Here is a 20222-nt window from a genome sequence, read left to right on the forward strand (position 1 = left end):
AAAAAGAGAACATATTCAAAACTACTTTAATGTGGCTATCTTCTCTTTTACCTAATTTTATATATATAAAATTATATATAATTGTATATATGTATATATATATATATATATATTTATCTCCAGAGTATCCTTATATCCTGTCAGTTTTACCTCATTAGTAATTTCTGTCAGAGATATTGTTAACATGTTTTAATTTTCTAACAAATATGGCTAACCTTACCTCAAAAATATGTAGAAGCAATTATCTGAAAGAAATGCAATTATTTAAAATGAAGACATAATTCTTCTAGAGTTGAAAAAGTTGATTCATTGATACAGTAGTAGCCTCAGATTTTGAGCTGCAATTGTGCAAGCCAGATAAAATACCACAGAAAAAATTCACAACCCAAAAGAGAATTCAAGAGACTGAATAGGAATTCAGTGGTGGTAGAAGAATTGGATCCATAAATAGGTCTGCATGAGAATGATTCAATCTGAGGAGACATAGAACTGTATAGAGTTACAGTCAACTGGCAGCACTTTTAAGTTAAAATATTGGATCATCATCAGTAATGACTTACTTTAGAGACTGGAGGCACTTCTCTTTGCCCATTTTTTCTCACCACAGAATGTGCAGCAGATTGCCCATATTTTAATTAATTTTCATTTGTTAAACCATGAACCTGAGTGGCCCTCATACTAACCCCCTGTTCATTGCACAATAGACCATGTGTTAGGCGGGCTTCCTGATCTTCCACGAGAATGAATGCCAAGTACAGAAATCTGCTTGGGTTATTGAAGGCTAAAAATGATTATTCTAATGTGTCTGTTTATTTTGCACGTTTTCTCCCCTACAGTTACTATATTACCTAGTCAATGTGTTTGTCAATTGTGAATGTCTTTGTTGTTGCAGATTCAGATGTGGTGTATAAAAGCGAGAATGGACATGTCATTAAACTGAATATAGAAACAAACGCTACCACATTATTATTGGAAAACACAACTTTTGTAAGTAATGAATAATTAATTACTTTATGCGTTTCAGTACTGTTTAGAAAGCTCTCTAGATGTACATAACTTTCTATTCTTCAGCTCCAGCATTTGTAAAGCATTTCAGGTGAAAAGTTGGGGCTGGAATATCATGAGAATCCGTAAATCTATTGATAAAAAATGCCCTGTGACTATCTGCTTCATTTTCTCCCCGTTTACTCCTGTTAGTAATTGGAGAAATATTTCCAAAACTAGTACTTGCTTAGAAAGAATAATTTTCCCAATATTTTATGTATAACATTAGTCATACAAATGCCAAAGTTAAAAAAATGACTAGTCTAGCCTTATTTATTATTAACTTTCTTTTCTTCTTTACGTTTCATTCTTTCTGACTTCTTTCTAGTTCTGTTGTTTTCTGGATCAGATGGAAAGGCTTTCTAAAGGTGGTCTTCAGCTGAGGTTGATGTGTTTTACTTTTAGAATTTAGGATTCTGTCAGTACCATTTTACTTATTTTGTATCACTGTTTTGCCAACATGGTTTAAATTACTGTGTGTATTTATATTGCTCTTAATACAGACTTTGTCTTTCTGAAAAATCTAGTACCCTAAGGTTGGGAGACTTAGCTATAATCACCTATTTGGTAAGCAATAATGAATCACTTTTGCAAATGTTGAAAATCTAGCTACCCAACACCAATGAAAAATAGTACACAGTTATTTACTTACTATTTTATTGTAATTAAAATTTCAATAGGCTGCCGATTAGATGAATTCATATAATACAGACAAAATATAGTACAAGCTCTCAGAAAACCTCCACAAAATAAAAAAATAAGCAAAATCATTGGCTACTTTTAAAAATGCATTCTACTTGTACATATAAAATGAACATTTAATCTTCATATTTATTATGGAATGGCCCTATGGAAAAAATGGACTAAGAACATTCTGTTTAGTATTTTTACATATTAAGGAGAAAAGGTCATTACAATCATTAAGTGATTATATATGTATATCATTGGGCTAAATTTAACCAGCCAACTAATGTACATTAATACTGAGGTCATCAGCCAGAAGAAAAATAATGACATTTTTGTTTTTAAACTAATTTACAGGGAATCAAAGAATAGCTACTTTGTGTGCAACTCTTAATGGTACTCGTGGGATGTCAAGGATGTGTACAGCAGATTGCCTACTGTCTAAGAATGTGGATTTCCTTTGGGAGATAATACTAACCCTTATGGAGAATTTTAATAAACAGTATACAGCATTATTTACTATTTCTTCAGTGGAGGGTCCTCAGGGATACTAGAAAAAAGCCTAGAGAATCATTGAGAAATACTGTCAATAGTGGAAAATTAGCCATTAGTAAGAAGATAGGATAGGAGACAGAATTCCAGAATCGATAATGATGAGAAGGTATGATAATAATACATGGATTACAGTCAGAATGAATGGATTTTTAATAAAATTAGTTTGGGGAACAAAAATTGAATGCATTTTAATTTTTGCTTTTTCTTCATAAGGTAACATAATTTTATGGAGATCTAGGCCCTCAGTAGCCAAGCATTCAGGTTAGATATACTCAGTACATCAATTATTCTATTATGTGACCGTGCCTCATTAAATACTCATTTACACAAGTCAATGAGGTTTCCCCCATCACTAATTATGTTTTTGTTTTCCATTATTTATTCATTACTTTTTTATCTTCCATAATACATCAAAAAGGAAACCAAAACAAACAGAACTTTTAGATTAGTATTCCATTATCTCAATTCTTTTGTTGGTACTACACACCATTACCATCTCATATCATTGTGGTTTTCTCCATGTGCTAATTAATGCTGTTTTATCTTTGTGCTTTTGTGTTGTATCTTTTTAAATCCTTTTGAGGTCTCTTTCTATTCTCCTCTATGTTAGCCATGACTCTTAATTACCACAGGGTCATATTTAGCAAATATTCTAATTTACTTGTCTTCTAAGATTCATAGGCTCCCTAAGGACATTTATGTCACAACACAGATAATTAAGCAATTTATAAGTCCTAGAGGTGTCTAAATTCGATGTCGGGGAGGGGGTTAGGGGAGTGGAAGGTGGCATCAGTTTACAACCAGTTAGCCAAAACTGAGATCAAACATAGGAATTACCATAATTCCAGATGATTTCAAAGGAGCTTGTTTAATCATTTTCTCCTAACTTCAAGATGGCATTATTTAATACACTTATGTTTTTAATACTAACATTAGGCTAAAACCGGGATTTAATTTTGCTTCTAGGAAACTCTGTTGAAAAATATATTTTATTGAAACATATTGCTGCCTTTTCTGTGAGCAATTATCAATATCTTAATTATAATAATAATTAATTGGGTCAGATCAGTATAAAAAGCTTTGAAATGAAAAAATGACAAGTTGTTTGAGAAAATAAATATACTGTTGATAAAAATGTCATAACAGAATGGCCTGTTCTATAGTAAGATATATTATGCTAAAATATGACTACAAATTTATTTTAAAAATTAAGATAATTTAACATCATATTATCACTTTTCAGCTTAAACACATTTTAAATATGATTGCTGTGTACTTTTGGTTATGTAATCACGGTTAGCAGACTCTATGATTAAAATAAATATTGGGCATGGTTGCCAAAATAAGAAATACTTTTTAAAAAATGAAATAATTGTGTTAAGGCATTCTTTTGGATTGAAGGTAGGTGGATTTCTAATGAAAGGAGGAAATTAAAGGGCATACAACTTTTGAATTAGAGGATGGGAGTAAGCCTCAAAACTGCTCTTTATAATTTCTAAGTGTTTGGAAATGTTATCTCTTAAAGCCAGAACTATTTCAAACAAAAGCTCAGTCACAATGTCATAATGAGGAAAATGTTTCCTAAGTATTAGCTGTACTCTTTCCGCTGTCAATAATTTGAATATCACCAGTGGCCATAGCTGAAAATACCAGCAGCCATAAATTGTTTTATCAAATCACTTTTTGAAATTATAAGGGGGTTGTAAACGTAAGTCCAAGCCCCATGTGCTTAAGTAAAGATTTTAAAAATATGTATCTTTTTTGTTTTTTAAGACACAAGCTCTTGGTCTCTTGCCCAGGCTGGAATGCAGTGGTGCAATCATAGGTCACTGCAGCCTTTAAACTCCTGGGCTCAAGTGAACCTCCTGCCTTAGCCTCCTGAGTAGCTAGGACCACAAGTGTGTGCCACCAGGCTCGGCTAATTTTTTTTTTTTTTTTTTTTTTGAGACGGAGTCTCGCTCTGTCACCCGGACTGGAGTGCAGTGGCGCAATCTCAGCTCACTGCAAGCTCCACCTCCCGGGTTCACGCCATTCTCCTGCCTCAGCCTCTCCGAGTAGCTGGGACTACAGGCGCCCGCCACTACGCCCGGCTAATGTTTTTGTATTTTTAGTAGAGAGGGGGTTTCACCATGGTCTCGATCTCCTGACCTCGTGATCCGCCCACCTCAGCCTCCCAAAGTGCTGGGATTACAAGCGTGAGCCACCGTGCCCAGCCTGGCTCGGCTAATTTTTTAAAACATTTTTTTTTTTTTTTTTTAGAAATGGGGTCTCACTATGTTGTCCAGGTTCATTTTGAACTATGTCCTCAAGTGATCCTCCTCTGGTGGCCTCACAAAGCACTGGGTTTACAAGCGTGAGTCATGGAGCTTGGCCCCCTAGAATATATATGTTATGCATTAATATGAAAAGGAATAATTGAGAGATAAGAATCTAATCTGAAATCTCTGAAACTCTGTAAGCCTATTTAAATACATGCTATTAAAAATAGCCATAACACAGGAAAGAAATTCATACATGGCAGCAGAATGATTCCAAACAAAATGTTAGTTACATATTCATTGGTCTAACTGTTTATTTATATATAGGCCATTACAAAATAGTAGATTTGGGAAGAACCAAGGAAGATTCATTGATTTATAATGCCTAGAGATAGCATCAGCTGGCTTGGATGTCATCCTAGTGTTTTTCGTTTTGTTTCTTTGTTGTTTTATTTGTTGTGCTGCTGGGTATATGGAGGTGATAGATCCAACTCTGTACCACTCTGAAATCAAGAAACTTACTATTCAATTTGTGTTTGAGTAAATAGGTGCCCTATTAAAACAACAACAACAACAAAAACAAACATGGTAGCACAGATAAAGAATTACTGAACAAAGGCATTGAAAATTTTGCCTTATAAAATTTGAGATGAGGAAACATTATCAGAAAATTCGATTGGCCGTGTGGCCTCACATAATGGCCAATAGTAATGGAGAATTTGTTAATTATTTGTAAGATTTGGTCTACTCAGTATCTGTTGGAATCCCAGTAGTGATAGACATCAGTATTGCAACTAATACTGATTAATCAGTGAAGCCACCGGAACTGTACATATCAATGTTGTGTTTTGACAGTATTGTTTCTTTCTTTCTCTAGACCAGTGTTTCTCCACTGGGGGTGATTTTGCTCCCAGGAGACATTTGTCAGCTCTGGAGACATTTTTGATTGTCCTGAATGAATGTGAGTGGTTTGCTCTGGGAATCTAGGGAGTAGAGGTCAGAAATGTGCATCCTACACTTAATGCAACCAGAAATGTCAGGAGCGTAGAGTTTGAGAAACTGTTCTAGACAGAGATAAAAGAGAAACCCTCTGATAATTACAAGGTAGTTTTTTGAGGTGGGATCAAAGTAATGACTTTTAAATTGATAATTTTAAGGGAGATATTAAGCTGTGGCTTCCAGCTTTATTAGTTTCAGGTACTTTTCTTCTTTTTAAGAACAACCCTGCAAAGAAGACCAGCATGCATGAGTAGGATCATTTGGCCTTGGCTTCCTCTCTTGTGTGTATTGCTGAGTATAAAATAAAAGTATGACCCAGTTTTCTTACAATTTTTGGATGATACTTCTGATTGAGACATTTTTGTTCAGATAAGTTAATATCACTTATTTGGCTATTGCCAATTTTTTTTTTTTTTTTAACTAGGAAGCAGTTGTTCCTTTTTAAGATAGAGGTTAAAAACTGATGGCTACTGGGGACTCCAGTCAGCATAATTGCTTTCATTGCTGCATTGTGCTTATGAATAATTGAATTTCATCATCTTTTGCTTGGGCATGTCCTTCCCCTTGCTATAGCAGTTACCATTTCCTGTGCTACATACCTTCGTATTTATCTTATTTTTATCATCCACTATGAAAATATTTAGATACTTATATCCACAATATTTATTTAAAAATGATTATTATGTTTATTTACATTATTTAGGTAATTTCCAATTCAGTCATCAAAATAGGATGTAACATTGATGTACATTCAGGGAAACAAATGGAATAATACATGTTTCAGCAAAGATTAGACACTTTCTGTATTTATTTATGGAAGAAAACACTGAATCTACCATAGACATTTAGGCTCTTCAGAATTTTCTGTAAGTTAGATATATGTGAAAGTGAATTCCAGCATAGCTTTAAAAGTGGTGGTCATTTAAACAGGGAAATTAGAAAGAAAATTTCTGATCCTTACCCTGGAAGTCTACTCAGGCACTATTTTAATTAAAAGTGTGAGAGGAAATAGTCTTGTTGCTTCTATGTGTTTGCAGGTATGACAGGATTACCCTGCAGTTTCAAGCAGTTATTCCTACAGTTCTGCATAGGTTTAAAGGGCTAAAATTGATTACTACAATATTATTTTTTACCCTAAATTAACATTATAAAGGATCTAGAAATTAGGTTCTACTAACTTATTCATGAGGACAAAGTATCTCAGATGCTATGACCATTTTATTGCCAATAATGATAGTGTTACTAATAAATCCACATTCATAGCCATTTAATGGTTATACATATTGTTGAATGAGTAAGTCATCCTTATAAACAAAATTATCTAAGTAATATAAAAATAAAATTATCTGAGTAATATAAAAATAATATTAAAAATAATATAACTAAATTGTTTCCTTCATATAGGAATAAAATTATGACAAAAATAAATTAGATGACACTTGTTTAGTTATATGAACTAGAGCTTGGTTCAGTCTTGTCTGACAGAGCCTCTCAGATATATGCTTTAAAAGGATTACCATTCCAGTGCTGATTTTTTTAGAAGATTCTTATTTAGTTTCTTTGGAGCTGGAGGTGTCAGACAGGGTGCTGGAAACCAACAGGCAGCTAGATTTATAACAACTGTTTGCGATTGTTTTGGAATTTGGCTTCCTGAGAGGTCAGCTCTCTGACTTGTATCAAGGACCAGTCAGTCCATCTTGAGCAAGTCGAGGCTCTAGTTTAAACATTTGATGGATATTTCTCCCCTTCATTTTCTTTATGAATAATTTTATATATTGCTGTCTCCCAGACATGGGAAGCCAATTAGAAATTTTTAAAAATATTGGTCAAAGGGTACAAAGTGTCAGACAGAAGAAATAATAAGCTTTAGAGAAACACAACAGGGCGACCAGAGTTAGAATAATGTATTGTGTATTTCAAAATTAGAGAGTAAATTTAAAATGTCTTACTACAAAAAGATGGATATGGGAGCTGATGAATATGTTAATTAGCTTGATTTAATCATTCCACATTGTGTATTCTTCCATATATATCAGAACATCACATTTTGCCCCATAAATATATAAATTATAGTTTATAAACTAAAATTATTAATAGAAATTTTATAAAATAATAACACTCAGTATTTTATTACTTTATGATGGAACTTAAGCAAACAAAATACATTTTCAAGAAACTTTTCAAGCTTTTGAAGTTGATGATATAAAAATAATTTTCCCCTCTTTTGATCTTTCATAATACTTCAGTCCACACAGCTTTGATGATGTAGAACTATGCGTTGCCAAAACTTCTGCAGCCCTTCCACACTCCACATTACATAATACAGATATTTTAATAGTATATTGGAAATATATTAAATTAGTATTTTAGTTTGCTTGTGAAACATGCATGAGCATTCAGGGAAGTTCAATTTTTGGTAAACATTAAATGATAATGACAGCTCATTGTAGAGCTAGAAAGCATTTTCCCTGTCTCCTACTTCAGTGTAAATTTAAAAAAATAAAAAACAACTGAGACCCAGAGAAATAGAGAGACTTGCTCAATATATCTAGTGTAGTCTTGAGACTAGGGCAAACATTTCTTGACTCCTAATCCAGTGTTGTTTTTAATATTACTAGCTGAGAATTCCATTCAAAATACCTTTTAAAGAAATGTAAAAATAAATAATGATCCTTTAGTTTTTTATATATAAAAAATATCTACGTTTATTTGTGGAATTTTTACTTAACCCTTTTAGGAAAGATGCTTGAATTAAATATGTGTACGTTTGTATGTATTTATTCATATGTTCACATAATACAGATAGATGATAGATATCTACATATAGATCTATCTATGCAAATATTGATCTATCTATATCTATCAATCAGTCAGTCAGTCTATCTATTTTACTACCAGATAATCAGTAAGGAAACATTATATAGTGAGTGGAAAAGAGGAAAATTGTAAGTGTGGTTTACATGGCTTTGTTTGCCTTAACTTGTCTGAAGTCATCGTATTTGTTTTTAACATATTTTAAATATTATGATGACTATAACCGGTGTCATCATTCTTTCCATCCAAATGTTTTCAATTCTTGTTGAAATATTGCCTTGTGAACAAAGGATAACAACCTTGGCTGCATTACACACACACACACACACACACACACACACACACACCCCACAGCAAGCAGCACCTATTACTGTGAACTACTACTCTACTTCTCTTCTTTCCCCTGATGTATCTGGCTGAAATACTCTAGTTTATATTTGAATTTCTTTTGTCCCTTAAAAACTTGTAGAGATATTTCTACCTCTCCATCTTTATGATGTTTCTGCGTCATTGTTGAAATGACTCATTATGCCTTATTACTTTATTAATTTATTTTCCAAGTGTTGTTTGGATCCCTGTTGTGTGTCAGATAATATTCCAGATTCTGGGGATACAATGGTGAGCAAGGCAAGTTTGTCAGACTGATAATAAATGAGTAATTAATTGAAAATACAAGAAAATGTCAGCTAGTAATTTTAAATCCTTGTTGAAAAATAACATAGGGTGAGGTCTAGAGAATGATTAGGTGCTTAGGAAAGGCTCACTACGGAGATAACATTTCAAGGTCAAATTGAAGAGTTGTATAGGTTGCAAGGCCTGTAATTACAAACAACATAGGGTTCAAACTATATAGATCTATTCCAAGAACAGAAAATACGTAAGTGGTGGATGTGGGTGGAGAATGTTACAAGATGAACTCAATGAGATAACTAGGGGAAATATTTATATTGAGTTTTGTAGGTCAAGGTTTTATTTTGTGAGCAGTAAGTACACTCTGAAGAAAGAAGGTGGCAATATCTGAGTCATATTTTAAAAGTACACTCTGTCAATTGTATGGGGAGCATTTTCTAGGGATACTAAAGTAGAAACTGAGAGACCATTCTGAAGGCTATTGCAGTGGTACAAATAAGAGAAGATGCGGGGCGTGAACTATGTACAGGTATGCTATTGGAGAAGGTAAAAAGTAGGTGCGTGGAGGATTTGCTTGGAGATAAAATGGGTAGGGCTTTGTTGGTTAATTACCTTCAACCTGTTGGAAATAGAGGAATCAGCATCGTCTCCGAGGTTTTAAATGTCATTAAATGAGTAATTCTATTTTGAATATTTTGCCACAATTTTTGACAATAGAATCTACTTCATGGTTAGTTCTTATATGTACATGTTTATGCATGTTTCCTGTGTATAACAGTATAACAGAGGAATTTTTAGAAGCCTGGTTGAAAAAATCTTGAAATAAAATTAACAAATTTATAATAAATAGAACATAGACATGCAATCTGTTATCTCTTGGGGCTTAAAATATATTATATTGCCTATGATTATTTAATTCAATGACTCCATAATATTTTATGTGCTTTTTCTGTTCCAACTACAACTACAGCTGAAGATACAATAGAAAATAGGAGAGAAAATAGGAGAGCTCCTGCCATAAGGATCTCATTATGTATTAAGGGAGATATGCACTAATCAAATAATTAGATATATAAACATTTACAATTTATGATATAGAATAACTGCAAAGTATAGGAATATAAGAATGAAAGTTAAATGTTGCTTTTACTTTTATTGCTTAATATCCATGTCAGAATTTCTAATGCATTGGCCGTATCTGTTTTAAATAAGTCACGGAAAGCTTCCCTAAAGAAATGAAGACGAGCCGGGCTCAATGGCTCATGCCTGTAGTTCCAGCACTTTGGGAGGCTGAGGCGGATGGATCATAAGGTCAAGAGATCGAGACCATCCTGGCCAACATGGTGAAACCCCATCCCTACTAAAAATACAAAAATTAGCTGGGTGAGGTGTCATGTGCTTCTAGTCCCAGCTACTCAGGAGGCTGAGGCAGGAGAATCGCTTGACCTCGGGAGGCGGAGGTTGCAGTCAGCTGAGATAGCGCCACTGCACTCCAGCCTGGCAACAGAGCGAGACTTTATTTCTAAATAAATAAATAAGTAAATAAGAGATGAAGATGACTGCAGATAAGTTGACTAAGCCAGACTATGGCTTGAGCATAGTGAGACAGGCATGAGGCATGCAGTATTAGAAACGAAGAATGCCATGGTAGTGGGAGCAGCACAAGGAAGGGGAAAACAGGTTGGAGCAATAAGTAGTGGCCAGATCACGCGGGTCATGGTGCTGAATTTTCAAAAATGATCAGATTTGCTTTTGGAAACAAATATGTTTCTGTTGAAGTGAGAGAGAGTAAGTTAAAATTGAAAGTTGTGGCTCAAGAGAGGACAAATAAAGACACTGCTGGATGGCCTAGGCTTGAGATTATAAGCAAATGGACTTAGGCAGTGGCAGCAGAGAAGCGGAAGATTTGGATGATAATAATAAGTAAAATAAAAAGAAAGTAACAAAATAAGAATGTATTGGTTGGGGATAGGGGTTAGAATGATGTATCAGGGATAGTTCTTGAGATTTTGGTTGTATGTCTTAAATGAAAGGGGAGTTAACCATTGAGATGGGGAATTCTGGGTGAGAACCAGGTTTGAGCGTATGGTTGGATGAAAATATCTGTTAAGCGGCATTTAGTAACTAAGTGGGGAAATCTTTCAAACAGTATTTAGGGTGTCACATTTCTTGATTCAAATGTGAAAAATAAACCTTTAAATTAAAAATAGTCTCCACTCCTACGTGGAGGTTACAGTGAGCCGAGATCACACCACTGCACTCCAGCCTGGGCAACAGAGCAAGACTCTGTCTCAAAAAAAAAAAAGTCTCCACTTCTTAAAAAGAAGGAGCAGAGTTGTGGATCATATGGTAATTCTGTATTAGCGGTTTGAGGAACTTCTAAGGTGGTTGCATGGATTTGCCTTCCTAGCAATCGTATAAGAGGGGCTTGATTTCTTCACATCTCTACAAAACATGTTCTTACCTATTTGATTTTAGCCATTTTAGTGGGTGTGAAGTAATATCTTGCCATGGCATTTATTTGTATTCTCTTAATTTATTGATGATATTAAGGATCTTTTCATGTGCTTATTGATCATTTGTATATCTTTGTTGGAGAAATGTCTGTTCAAATTCTTTGCCCATTTTTTACTGAGCTCTTTTCTTTTAAGTTGTTAAATTGTTAAGATTTTTTTCATATATTAAAAATCAAACTCCTTGTCAGATACATAAGTTTCAAATGTTTTCTCCCAGGTATGTTGTCTTTCACTTTCTGGTTGGTGTCTTTTGATGCACCAGATTTAAATGTTGATAAAGTCAAATCTATTTTTTCTTTAGTTTTCTATACATTGTTAATTTAAACTAACTTCTTTTTGTATGTTTGAGAACATAACAGATTTTTATTCCTATGTTTAGTTCTATGATACATTTTGAGTGGATTTTTTTAATATGATGTGAGGAAAGAGGTCCACATTTATTCTTTTGCATGTGGAAATATGATTATCCATGTAACATTTTTGAAAAGAAAAGATTTTTTTTTCTGTTGAATAATTTTGGCACCCTTATCAAATGTCAGTTGACCACAAATATATGGTTTTGTCTTGGGACTCTCTATTCTATTAATCTATATGTTTATCCTTAGGCCAGTAGTTCAGTCTTGACTACTGTAGCTATGTGGTGAGACTTGTAATTAAGATGTGTGAGCCCTTGAACTTTGTTCTTCTTTTTCAAATTTGGATTTCTGTGTCCCTTGCATTTCCATATGAATTTTAAGATTAACTTGTAAAATTTGCAAACAAATTCAAAGGAAGCTAAGACTTTTGATAGTGATTATATTGCTTATGTAGATCAATTTGAAAAATAGTGCTACCCTAACAAGGTTCCGATCTGTAGACATACAATGTCTTTTAATTTATTTAGATGTTTTTCAATTTCTTAAAAGAATGTGTTGTATTTTTCCATCTAAAAATCATACTTTTATTGTTGAATTTGTTACTAGGTATTTTATTACTTTTGTGGCCATTATAAATGGAATTGTTTACTCCAATTCATCTTTAAATTGTTTGCAGCTAGTGTATAGAAATGTAATGATTTTTGTGTATTGATTGCTTATCCTGCCACATTGCTGAATTTGTTTAGTAGTCCAGTCTCTTTATACTCATAAGGGGCTATCAGTCTGTAGCTTTTTCCAATTATGTCTTTGTCTGGTTTTGATATCAAGATAATACTAGCCTAATAGAATAAGTAGCAAATTATACTTATAGAATAAGTAGCAAATTGCTATATACTATAGAATAAGTAGCAAATTGCTTCCTCCTTTTATTTTTTGGAAAAGTTTGTGAAGGATTTTTTTTTTTTTTTAATGTTTCATGGAACTCACTGATGATACCATTATGGCCTAGGCTTCTTTTTCACAGGAAGTTTTAAATTTATTTCATCAATCCTTTTACATGTTATAAGCCTATTCAAAATATATACTACTTCTGAAATTTATGTCTTTCTAAGACTTCTTGTTTTGATCTAAATAACTGAATTTGTTGATAAACAATTTTATAGTATTTGTTATATGTTCATTCCTGTAAGGTTGGTACTGATGCCTCTTCTTTCATGCCTGATTTTAGTAATTTGGATCTTTTTATTTTTTCTCATACATCTATCTAGAGGCTTGCCAATTTTACTTTTCTTTTCAAGGAAGAAACTCTCAGCCTTATTCATTTTCTCTATTGTTTTTTTAGCCTAGATGTAACTTATTTCCACCTAAGCTTTATTAATTCCTTCCTTCTGCTTGCTTGTGTTAGTTTTCTTGTTTTTTTTCTAACTTCTTTAGGTAGAAGTTTAAGCTATTAATTTGAGATATTTATTTTCTTCTTGCCCTATTTTCTTCTTTCTTCTTCTTCTTCTTTTTTTTTTTTTTTGAGACAGGATCTCACTCTGTTACCCAGTCTGGAGTGTAGTGGCACAATCATATCTCACTGCAGCCTCAACCTCCCAGTCTCAAGTGATCCTCCCACCTCAGCCTCCTGAGTATCTGCACTATAGATGTGTGCCACCATGCACAGCTAATTTTTTTAAAAAAGGTTTTGTCAAACTGTGGTCTCACTATGTTTCCTAGGCTGATCTTGACCTTCTGGGCTCAAGCGATCCTCCTGTCTTGGTCTGCCAAAATGTTGGGATTACAGGTGTGAGCCACCACACAAGACTTCCTCCCTCCCTTCCCCACTCCCTCCCCTCTTTCCTTCCTTCCTGCCTCTCTCCCTTTCTTTTCTTCTCTTTTCTTTTTCTTTCTTTCTTTTTGACAGAGTCTCACTCTGTTGCCCAGGCTGGAGTGCAGTGGTGTGATCATGGCTCACTGTAGCCCCAATCTCCCAGGCTTAAGCAATCTTCCTGCCTGAGCCTCCTGAGAAGCTGTGACTGCAATCATGAGCCACCATGTCTGGCTAAATTTTTAATTTTTTGTTAGATTGTGTCATACTATGTTGCCCAGGCTGGTTGTGAATGACTTACCCCAAGCAATCCTCCCACCTAAGCCTCCCAAAGGGAGGATTGCAGACATGAGCCACCACACATGGCCTAAGATTACAGATATGAGCCACTGCACTTGGCCTCTTTTTCTTTCTTTCTTCCTTTCTTTCTTTTCTTCTTCCTTTTTTTCTCTTTACTTTCTTTCTCTCTCTATTTTGTTCCTAATATAGATTTTTACAGCTAGTAATTTCCCTGTAAGCTCTTCTTTACTATATATCATAAATTTTTGTATTTTGTGTTTTCATTTTCATTCTTCTCAAAGCATTTTATTATTTCCATTGTTATTTATTTCTTGATTCATTGGTTATTTAGGTAACTGTTGTTTAGTATCTATATATTTGTGAATTTCCCCAATTGCCTTCCATTATTGATTTTTAATATCATTTTATTTGGGTCAAATAACATACTTTTTATAATTTCAATACTTTTCTATTCATTGAAACATGTTTTGTGGCCTAACGTATGATCTCACCTAGAAAATATTTCATGTGGACCTCATAAGTATGTGTGTATTTTCTGCTAGCATTTTCTGTCTGTAAGATCTTTTTGCTTTATAATGTTGTTTGTCTTCTATTTTATTATTGATGTTCTGCCTACTGGTTCTATCCATTGCTGAAATCAAGGTTTTGAAGTCTCCAACTATTTATTATTAAATTGTTTATTTTCCCTTACAATTCTATAAATTTTTGCTTCATATATTTGTGACCTCTGCTATATGTGCATACATATTTATAATTGTTTTATTTTTCTGATAGAATGGCCCTTTTATTATTGCATAATTTTTATCTTTGTCTCTAGTAAGAATTTTTGCCTTAGAGTATATTTCTTTTGATGTTAGTGAAACCATTCTATCCTTGTTTTGTTTACCAGTTTCATGGTATACGTTTTTCACCTTTTTATTTTAAACTTATTAGTGTCTTGAATTTAGAATATATCCTTTGTATACAGTATATAATTAGATTATTTAAAAAAAATTTATCCTGTCAACCTCCACATTTTGATTCATGTGTTTATTTTCATTTAATGCAATTATTAATAAGGTAGAACATATATTGGCCATTTATTTAATAATATTTGTTTTCTACATATCATATGTCATTTTTGTTTCTCCATTCTTGGATTTCTCACTCCTTTTTTGTTAGATATTTTCTGCTGTATCTTTTATATTTGCTATTTTTCCTTTTTACTATTTTTTGTGTTATTTATTTAGCCATTGCCTTGTAATTTACAACTAGCATCTTAATTTAGAATAAATTTGTTCAGATAAAATACTAATTTAATTTCAATGGTATACAAACATTATTCCAATTTCATTTCATGTTTTTCACCCCTTTGTACTATAATTTTCATACGAGTTATATCTTTATATGTTATAACCCAATCAACACAGTTTTATAATAATTGTTTTTATGCAGCTATGTTCTAAAACAAGTACGATAAGAAAGGAGTTACAAGCAAATGTGTTTATGTTGTCTTTCATAATAACTGTGTGGATACTTTTACTAGGTCATTTTATGTCTTCATGTGGTTTCAAGTGACTGTTTATTGTCATTTCATTTCAGCCTGAAGGACTTCTTCCTTTAGTGTTTCCTTAGAGCAAGGCTAATAGTAACAAATGGTCTCAGGTTTTGTTTTTTTAGAAATGACAATTTATCCTTCCTGTACGAGAGGAAGTTTAGCTCGATACAGAATTCTTTGTTGACAAGCTTTTTCTTTTAATACTTTGAAGACATCAACCTAAATCTCTTCTGATCTCTATGGTTTCTTACGAGAAGTCAGCTGTTATTATAATTGAGGGTTCCTTGTATGTGATGTTATGTTTTTAGTGCTATTTTCATTAATTTCTCTTTGTCTAAGTTTTGTCAACTTGACTATGACGTATCTACGTGAGGATCTTTTTGAGTAGAATTTTTTTAAGTAGAAACTTGGAATTTTTTGAACTTCTTAAGTATATATATTATGTTTTATCAAACTGAGAAGTTTAGAGTCATTATTTTTTAAAACTGGTTTCTACATATTTCTCCTTTTCTTCTCTATAGTCTTCATGGTTTTCCTTCTTTTTAAATATTGGATATGTCTCACTCTATACATTATTTATATGTGTCTCTTAAAATAGTAACTTTATAATTTTAATAAAACATGGTCTAATAATCTAAATATTACTCTCAGGGTCTTCCAGTGACATTTTTTAAAACAAGATAATGAAAATATATATTGTAAAATATAAATATTTACACTATCTGATATGAGGTTCATTAGATACATGTGGCCACTTAAATTTATTTTTAATTAAAATCATGTAAAATTTAAAATTCCATCTTTCAGTCACACTAGCCACATTACAAGTTTTCAATAGCTAAATGAAACCAACAGCTACTACACTGAACAGCATAGAGATAAAACATTTTCATCATCACAGAAATTTCTGTTAGATAGAACTGTCACAGATGTATATATAATAAAAATGCCCCCTTCATCAGTCAGTACCCACTTTTGAATGAAGCCATGTAAATATTTGTACCTGTCAAAAATCTTCTACAGAAATACATTTGTATGTATCCTCATGGATCTATACATAAACAATATAATATTCTATAATATATACATTTATATGTGTGTTTATGTGTATATGTAAGTGTATATGTCTACATTATATTTAATTTCAACAGCACATATGGTCTATACTTTTTATCCACTTAATGTATCTTGAAGAGCTTTTTATATGAACTTTTTTAAAACAAAAAAATAATGTAATAGCACCATAAAGTGTTCTTGTATGATGTATTACCAGTGGTTTAAATATTTTTCTATTACATTACTGCTCCAAAACAAACATAAACAAACAAACAGCAAAGCAGGCATATTTCAAATATATATGTAGGCTAACTATATTCTAGTGTATTGGTGAGTCAAAGAAAGTTTATATTGCAATTTATTAGATAGTATCAAATTTCATTTATCAAACCCACCAATAGCATATGATACTGTCTGTTAGTCCACTCTTCCTGTTGTTGGGTATTGTTCAACCTTTTAGTTATTTTTGATTTGACTGAGAAAAGATAGAATTTAATCCTTACGTGGATTTACAATTATTTAATTATGAGAGAGGTTGAGAATCATCTTTTTATATGTGCGTTGGCCATTGTTGTTTTCTGGTGTTTGAATTCCTGTGCATAAGTCTTTCATATTGGGACTTTGCAAATGGCATTCATGGAAGGAACATTTTTTAAAAAATATTTGTACTTAGTCTTAATCCAACTGGAATTATTCATTCATTAATATCTGTAAAGTCCACTGAAAGGATGTTCTGTGTTTCACGTATCTTAATAAACCTTTATCTGTTGAAACTGGACTGAAAGAAGAAATGAATGAATGTAAAGGAAGAGAGAACAATGGGAACAGTTGTGAGTAAATGTCTATAACTAACTCATTCAGTTATAAACACCTGTTTAATAAAATTGGAGGAATTATCTACCCTGTAAGAGTTGGAAATCTTACCCCTAAATTTTCCTTCAGTTTTTAAAATGAAATAAAATGAATAACGAAAAAATAAACACACACACTGAACACCTTCTTCCAGCCTTAGGCTTAATTCAGCCTCTATTTGGACATCGAAAAACATGCAGAAAACTGATTTATCTTAGCATTCTACACACTTCACAAAAAAATTGAAGCTATTAGTGAACTTTTCTGAGAAAGTGGACAATACAAGAAAAGGCTTTTGGATTTGGGCCATAAAAATGGAAGTTTAGTGCATGACAACTCAACTAGTGAATGTCTGCCTCAGCTCCTAAGCACAGTTGAGGAGATCAGCAGTGTTTGCAGCTGTTCTTGGGAGACAATAAAAGAGAACCCTGTTCTTACTTCAGAGCTTGAGATTTGGCTCAAGACATTGAATCTGGAGGCAGCTCTTGATTGTTTCTTATTGTCATTGTCACTAAATTTGACTTGATTTTACAGGCCTTCTTTCTTTCCCCAACTAAGCAGAAAGTGCCACCAGGGATATAAATCTAAAATTATTCTTTTCCTTTATTTTTGTTATTTGCTTTGGCATGGAAGGGTCATTTATGATATCTCTGCTTATCAAAAGGATACTGACAAATGAACAGGAAACAGCAAATCAATCTATTATTAGGAGTCCCGAGCAGGAGGTGTAATGTTACATCTGTTAATATATTCAAGAAATATCGATATTCTAAGCTGAAAACCCGAGCCTTGTTCTTCTTCTTTTTTTTTTTTTTTAAATGAATTGCACATTCAGAATCTTCTTAATGGTCATATCTTTGTATTTTTTGTTGCTTGCATCCTAAATCTATTATAATTTCATGTTAAAATTAGAGGATGGAGATATTTTAGCATACCAATATGCTAAGTTGTAAATTATAAAGACATAATGAAAACTCTTAGTTAACTTAGAAAATGTTAATGTAATTAATATGTAAAAAGTCTTCCAAATAAATGGAAAATGAACAAAAATTATAAATGGACTTTTATCAAAAAACATTGTTGATAAATTTAAAAGCTGCTTAACATAATTCAGAAACATGAATACTTATCAACAAGAAGATAGTATTTTTCACATATCCTATTGGCAAAGATTAACCCTGATGTTACCATGTATTGGAAAGACTGTGGAATAATAGAGCCTCTTACTCCTTGATAGCAGGAATGTCATTTGTGTTTTTACTTTGGGTAAAATTTTGTCATTATTGTGTGAAGTATAACATTCACATGCCCTACAATCTAAAAATTACTTCCTAGGTATATACCATAAGGAAGCAATTGCACGTGTATTTCAGGAAACAGGAGGAGGGAGGTTTATTCAGTCATAGTTGCAAACAACCACTGGTCTCCTCAACTGTGCTTACGAGCTATTAATGGATGTTTCTGATAAAATGACCTGTATAAAGTATGGCTTTCAACCTTGGGGAATTAAAGTGCAAGTTTAGTAAATGAAAACTCAACTTTTAAATTAATTCACTATGTAAATTATTGTTATATCCTTGGGTTTCTGGTTAATGTCTAACTCAGTTTGCTTTGATACATAGGTATGTTTGCCTATATAATGTATAATTTAATCTTAGTTGGTCTTGAACTTTTGAAAGAGGCATCAGGCAGTCCATGATCATCTTATACTTCCCTTTATCACTCAGCATTTTTTTACTGATTCATGCATACTTGCATTTAACCTGTAGTCCAGTTATTTTATAAGATATTCTATTTTTATGTCATTCTCATGGTTATATGATATGCCATTCTTTACATATATTACAATATATTTGTTGTTTATCTTATACTTAAATTTAATTGGGAATTAAATTTTTAATTGCTAAATCTATCATGAATGACAATATGTGAAGAGACAAAAGCTGTGATTAATCCAATTCAAGAGAGAAAATGATAAGGATAGAGTAGGTATCTGTCTTATCCATTAATTCATATTTGTCTTATCTACTAAATAGATATCTGTCTTATCTAATAGTTCATTTTGTATTGCTGTAAAGGAATATCTGAGGCTGGGTAATTTACATAAAAGATGTTTATTTGGCTCATGGTTCTGCAGACTGTGCAAAAAGCATAGCCCTGGCATCTGCTTCTGGTGAGGGCTTCAAGTTGCTTTATTCATAGTGGAAGGTAAAGGGCAGCCTGCATGTGCAGAGATAACATGGTGAGAAAGGAAGCAAGAAAAAGAGAGAGGAAGTGCCAGGCTCTTTTTAACAACCAGCTCTCATGAGAACGAATAGAGTAAGAACTCACTATGATAAAAATGGCACCAAGCCACTCATGGGGAAGCCTGTCCCATGACCTAAACACCTATCATTAGACCCCCACCTCCAACACTGCAGATCAAATTTCAATATGAGGTTTGAAGGAGTCAAACATCGAAACTGTAGCAATATCAAATATGGTATCATTGAGGAATATATATGAATATATAAAATCTGGCACAATTAAATATCTTTTTTATTTGCTAAGCTATGTTTTCTCCTATTTTTTGGAATTATTAATTATAATGCTAAATTAATGATGTTATATAAACCTTAAATGAGCCTTTGAACCATCAGCTATCAAGAAGATTTAGTCTTTGAAGCACTATTATTTTTCTGTTTCTATTTCATAAAAAGAAATAATTCAGCCATGGTAAAAAAAGTTTTTTTACTTAACATTGGACATTATAGTTTCCCTTCTTTTTATAAATATGGGAATTGCAAAGCTTTTGGTAACCATTATTTTTTT

General features: G+C 32.7%; 1 protein-coding gene across 3 annotated transcripts in view; it reads left to right on the forward strand.

Moving 5' to 3' along the window:
* Positions 1-20222, forward strand: part of DPP10 (dipeptidyl peptidase like 10) — a 712528-nt gene that overhangs the window by 351671 nt on the left and 340635 nt on the right. For all 3 annotated transcript variants that reach the window (XM_032146023.2, XM_058434272.1, XM_032146025.2), the window contains exon 4: positions 893-987. In XM_032146023.2, coding sequence (XP_032001914.1) covers positions 893-987 — 95 coding nt within the window. The remainder of the gene's footprint in view (positions 1-892; positions 988-20222) is intronic.

Source organism: Hylobates moloch, unplaced genomic scaffold (genome assembly GCF_009828535.3).
Source record: "Hylobates moloch isolate HMO894 unplaced genomic scaffold, HMol_V3 SCAFFOLD_24, whole genome shotgun sequence".
In the NCBI taxonomy this organism is placed as follows: domain Eukaryota; kingdom Metazoa; phylum Chordata; class Mammalia; order Primates; family Hylobatidae; genus Hylobates; species Hylobates moloch.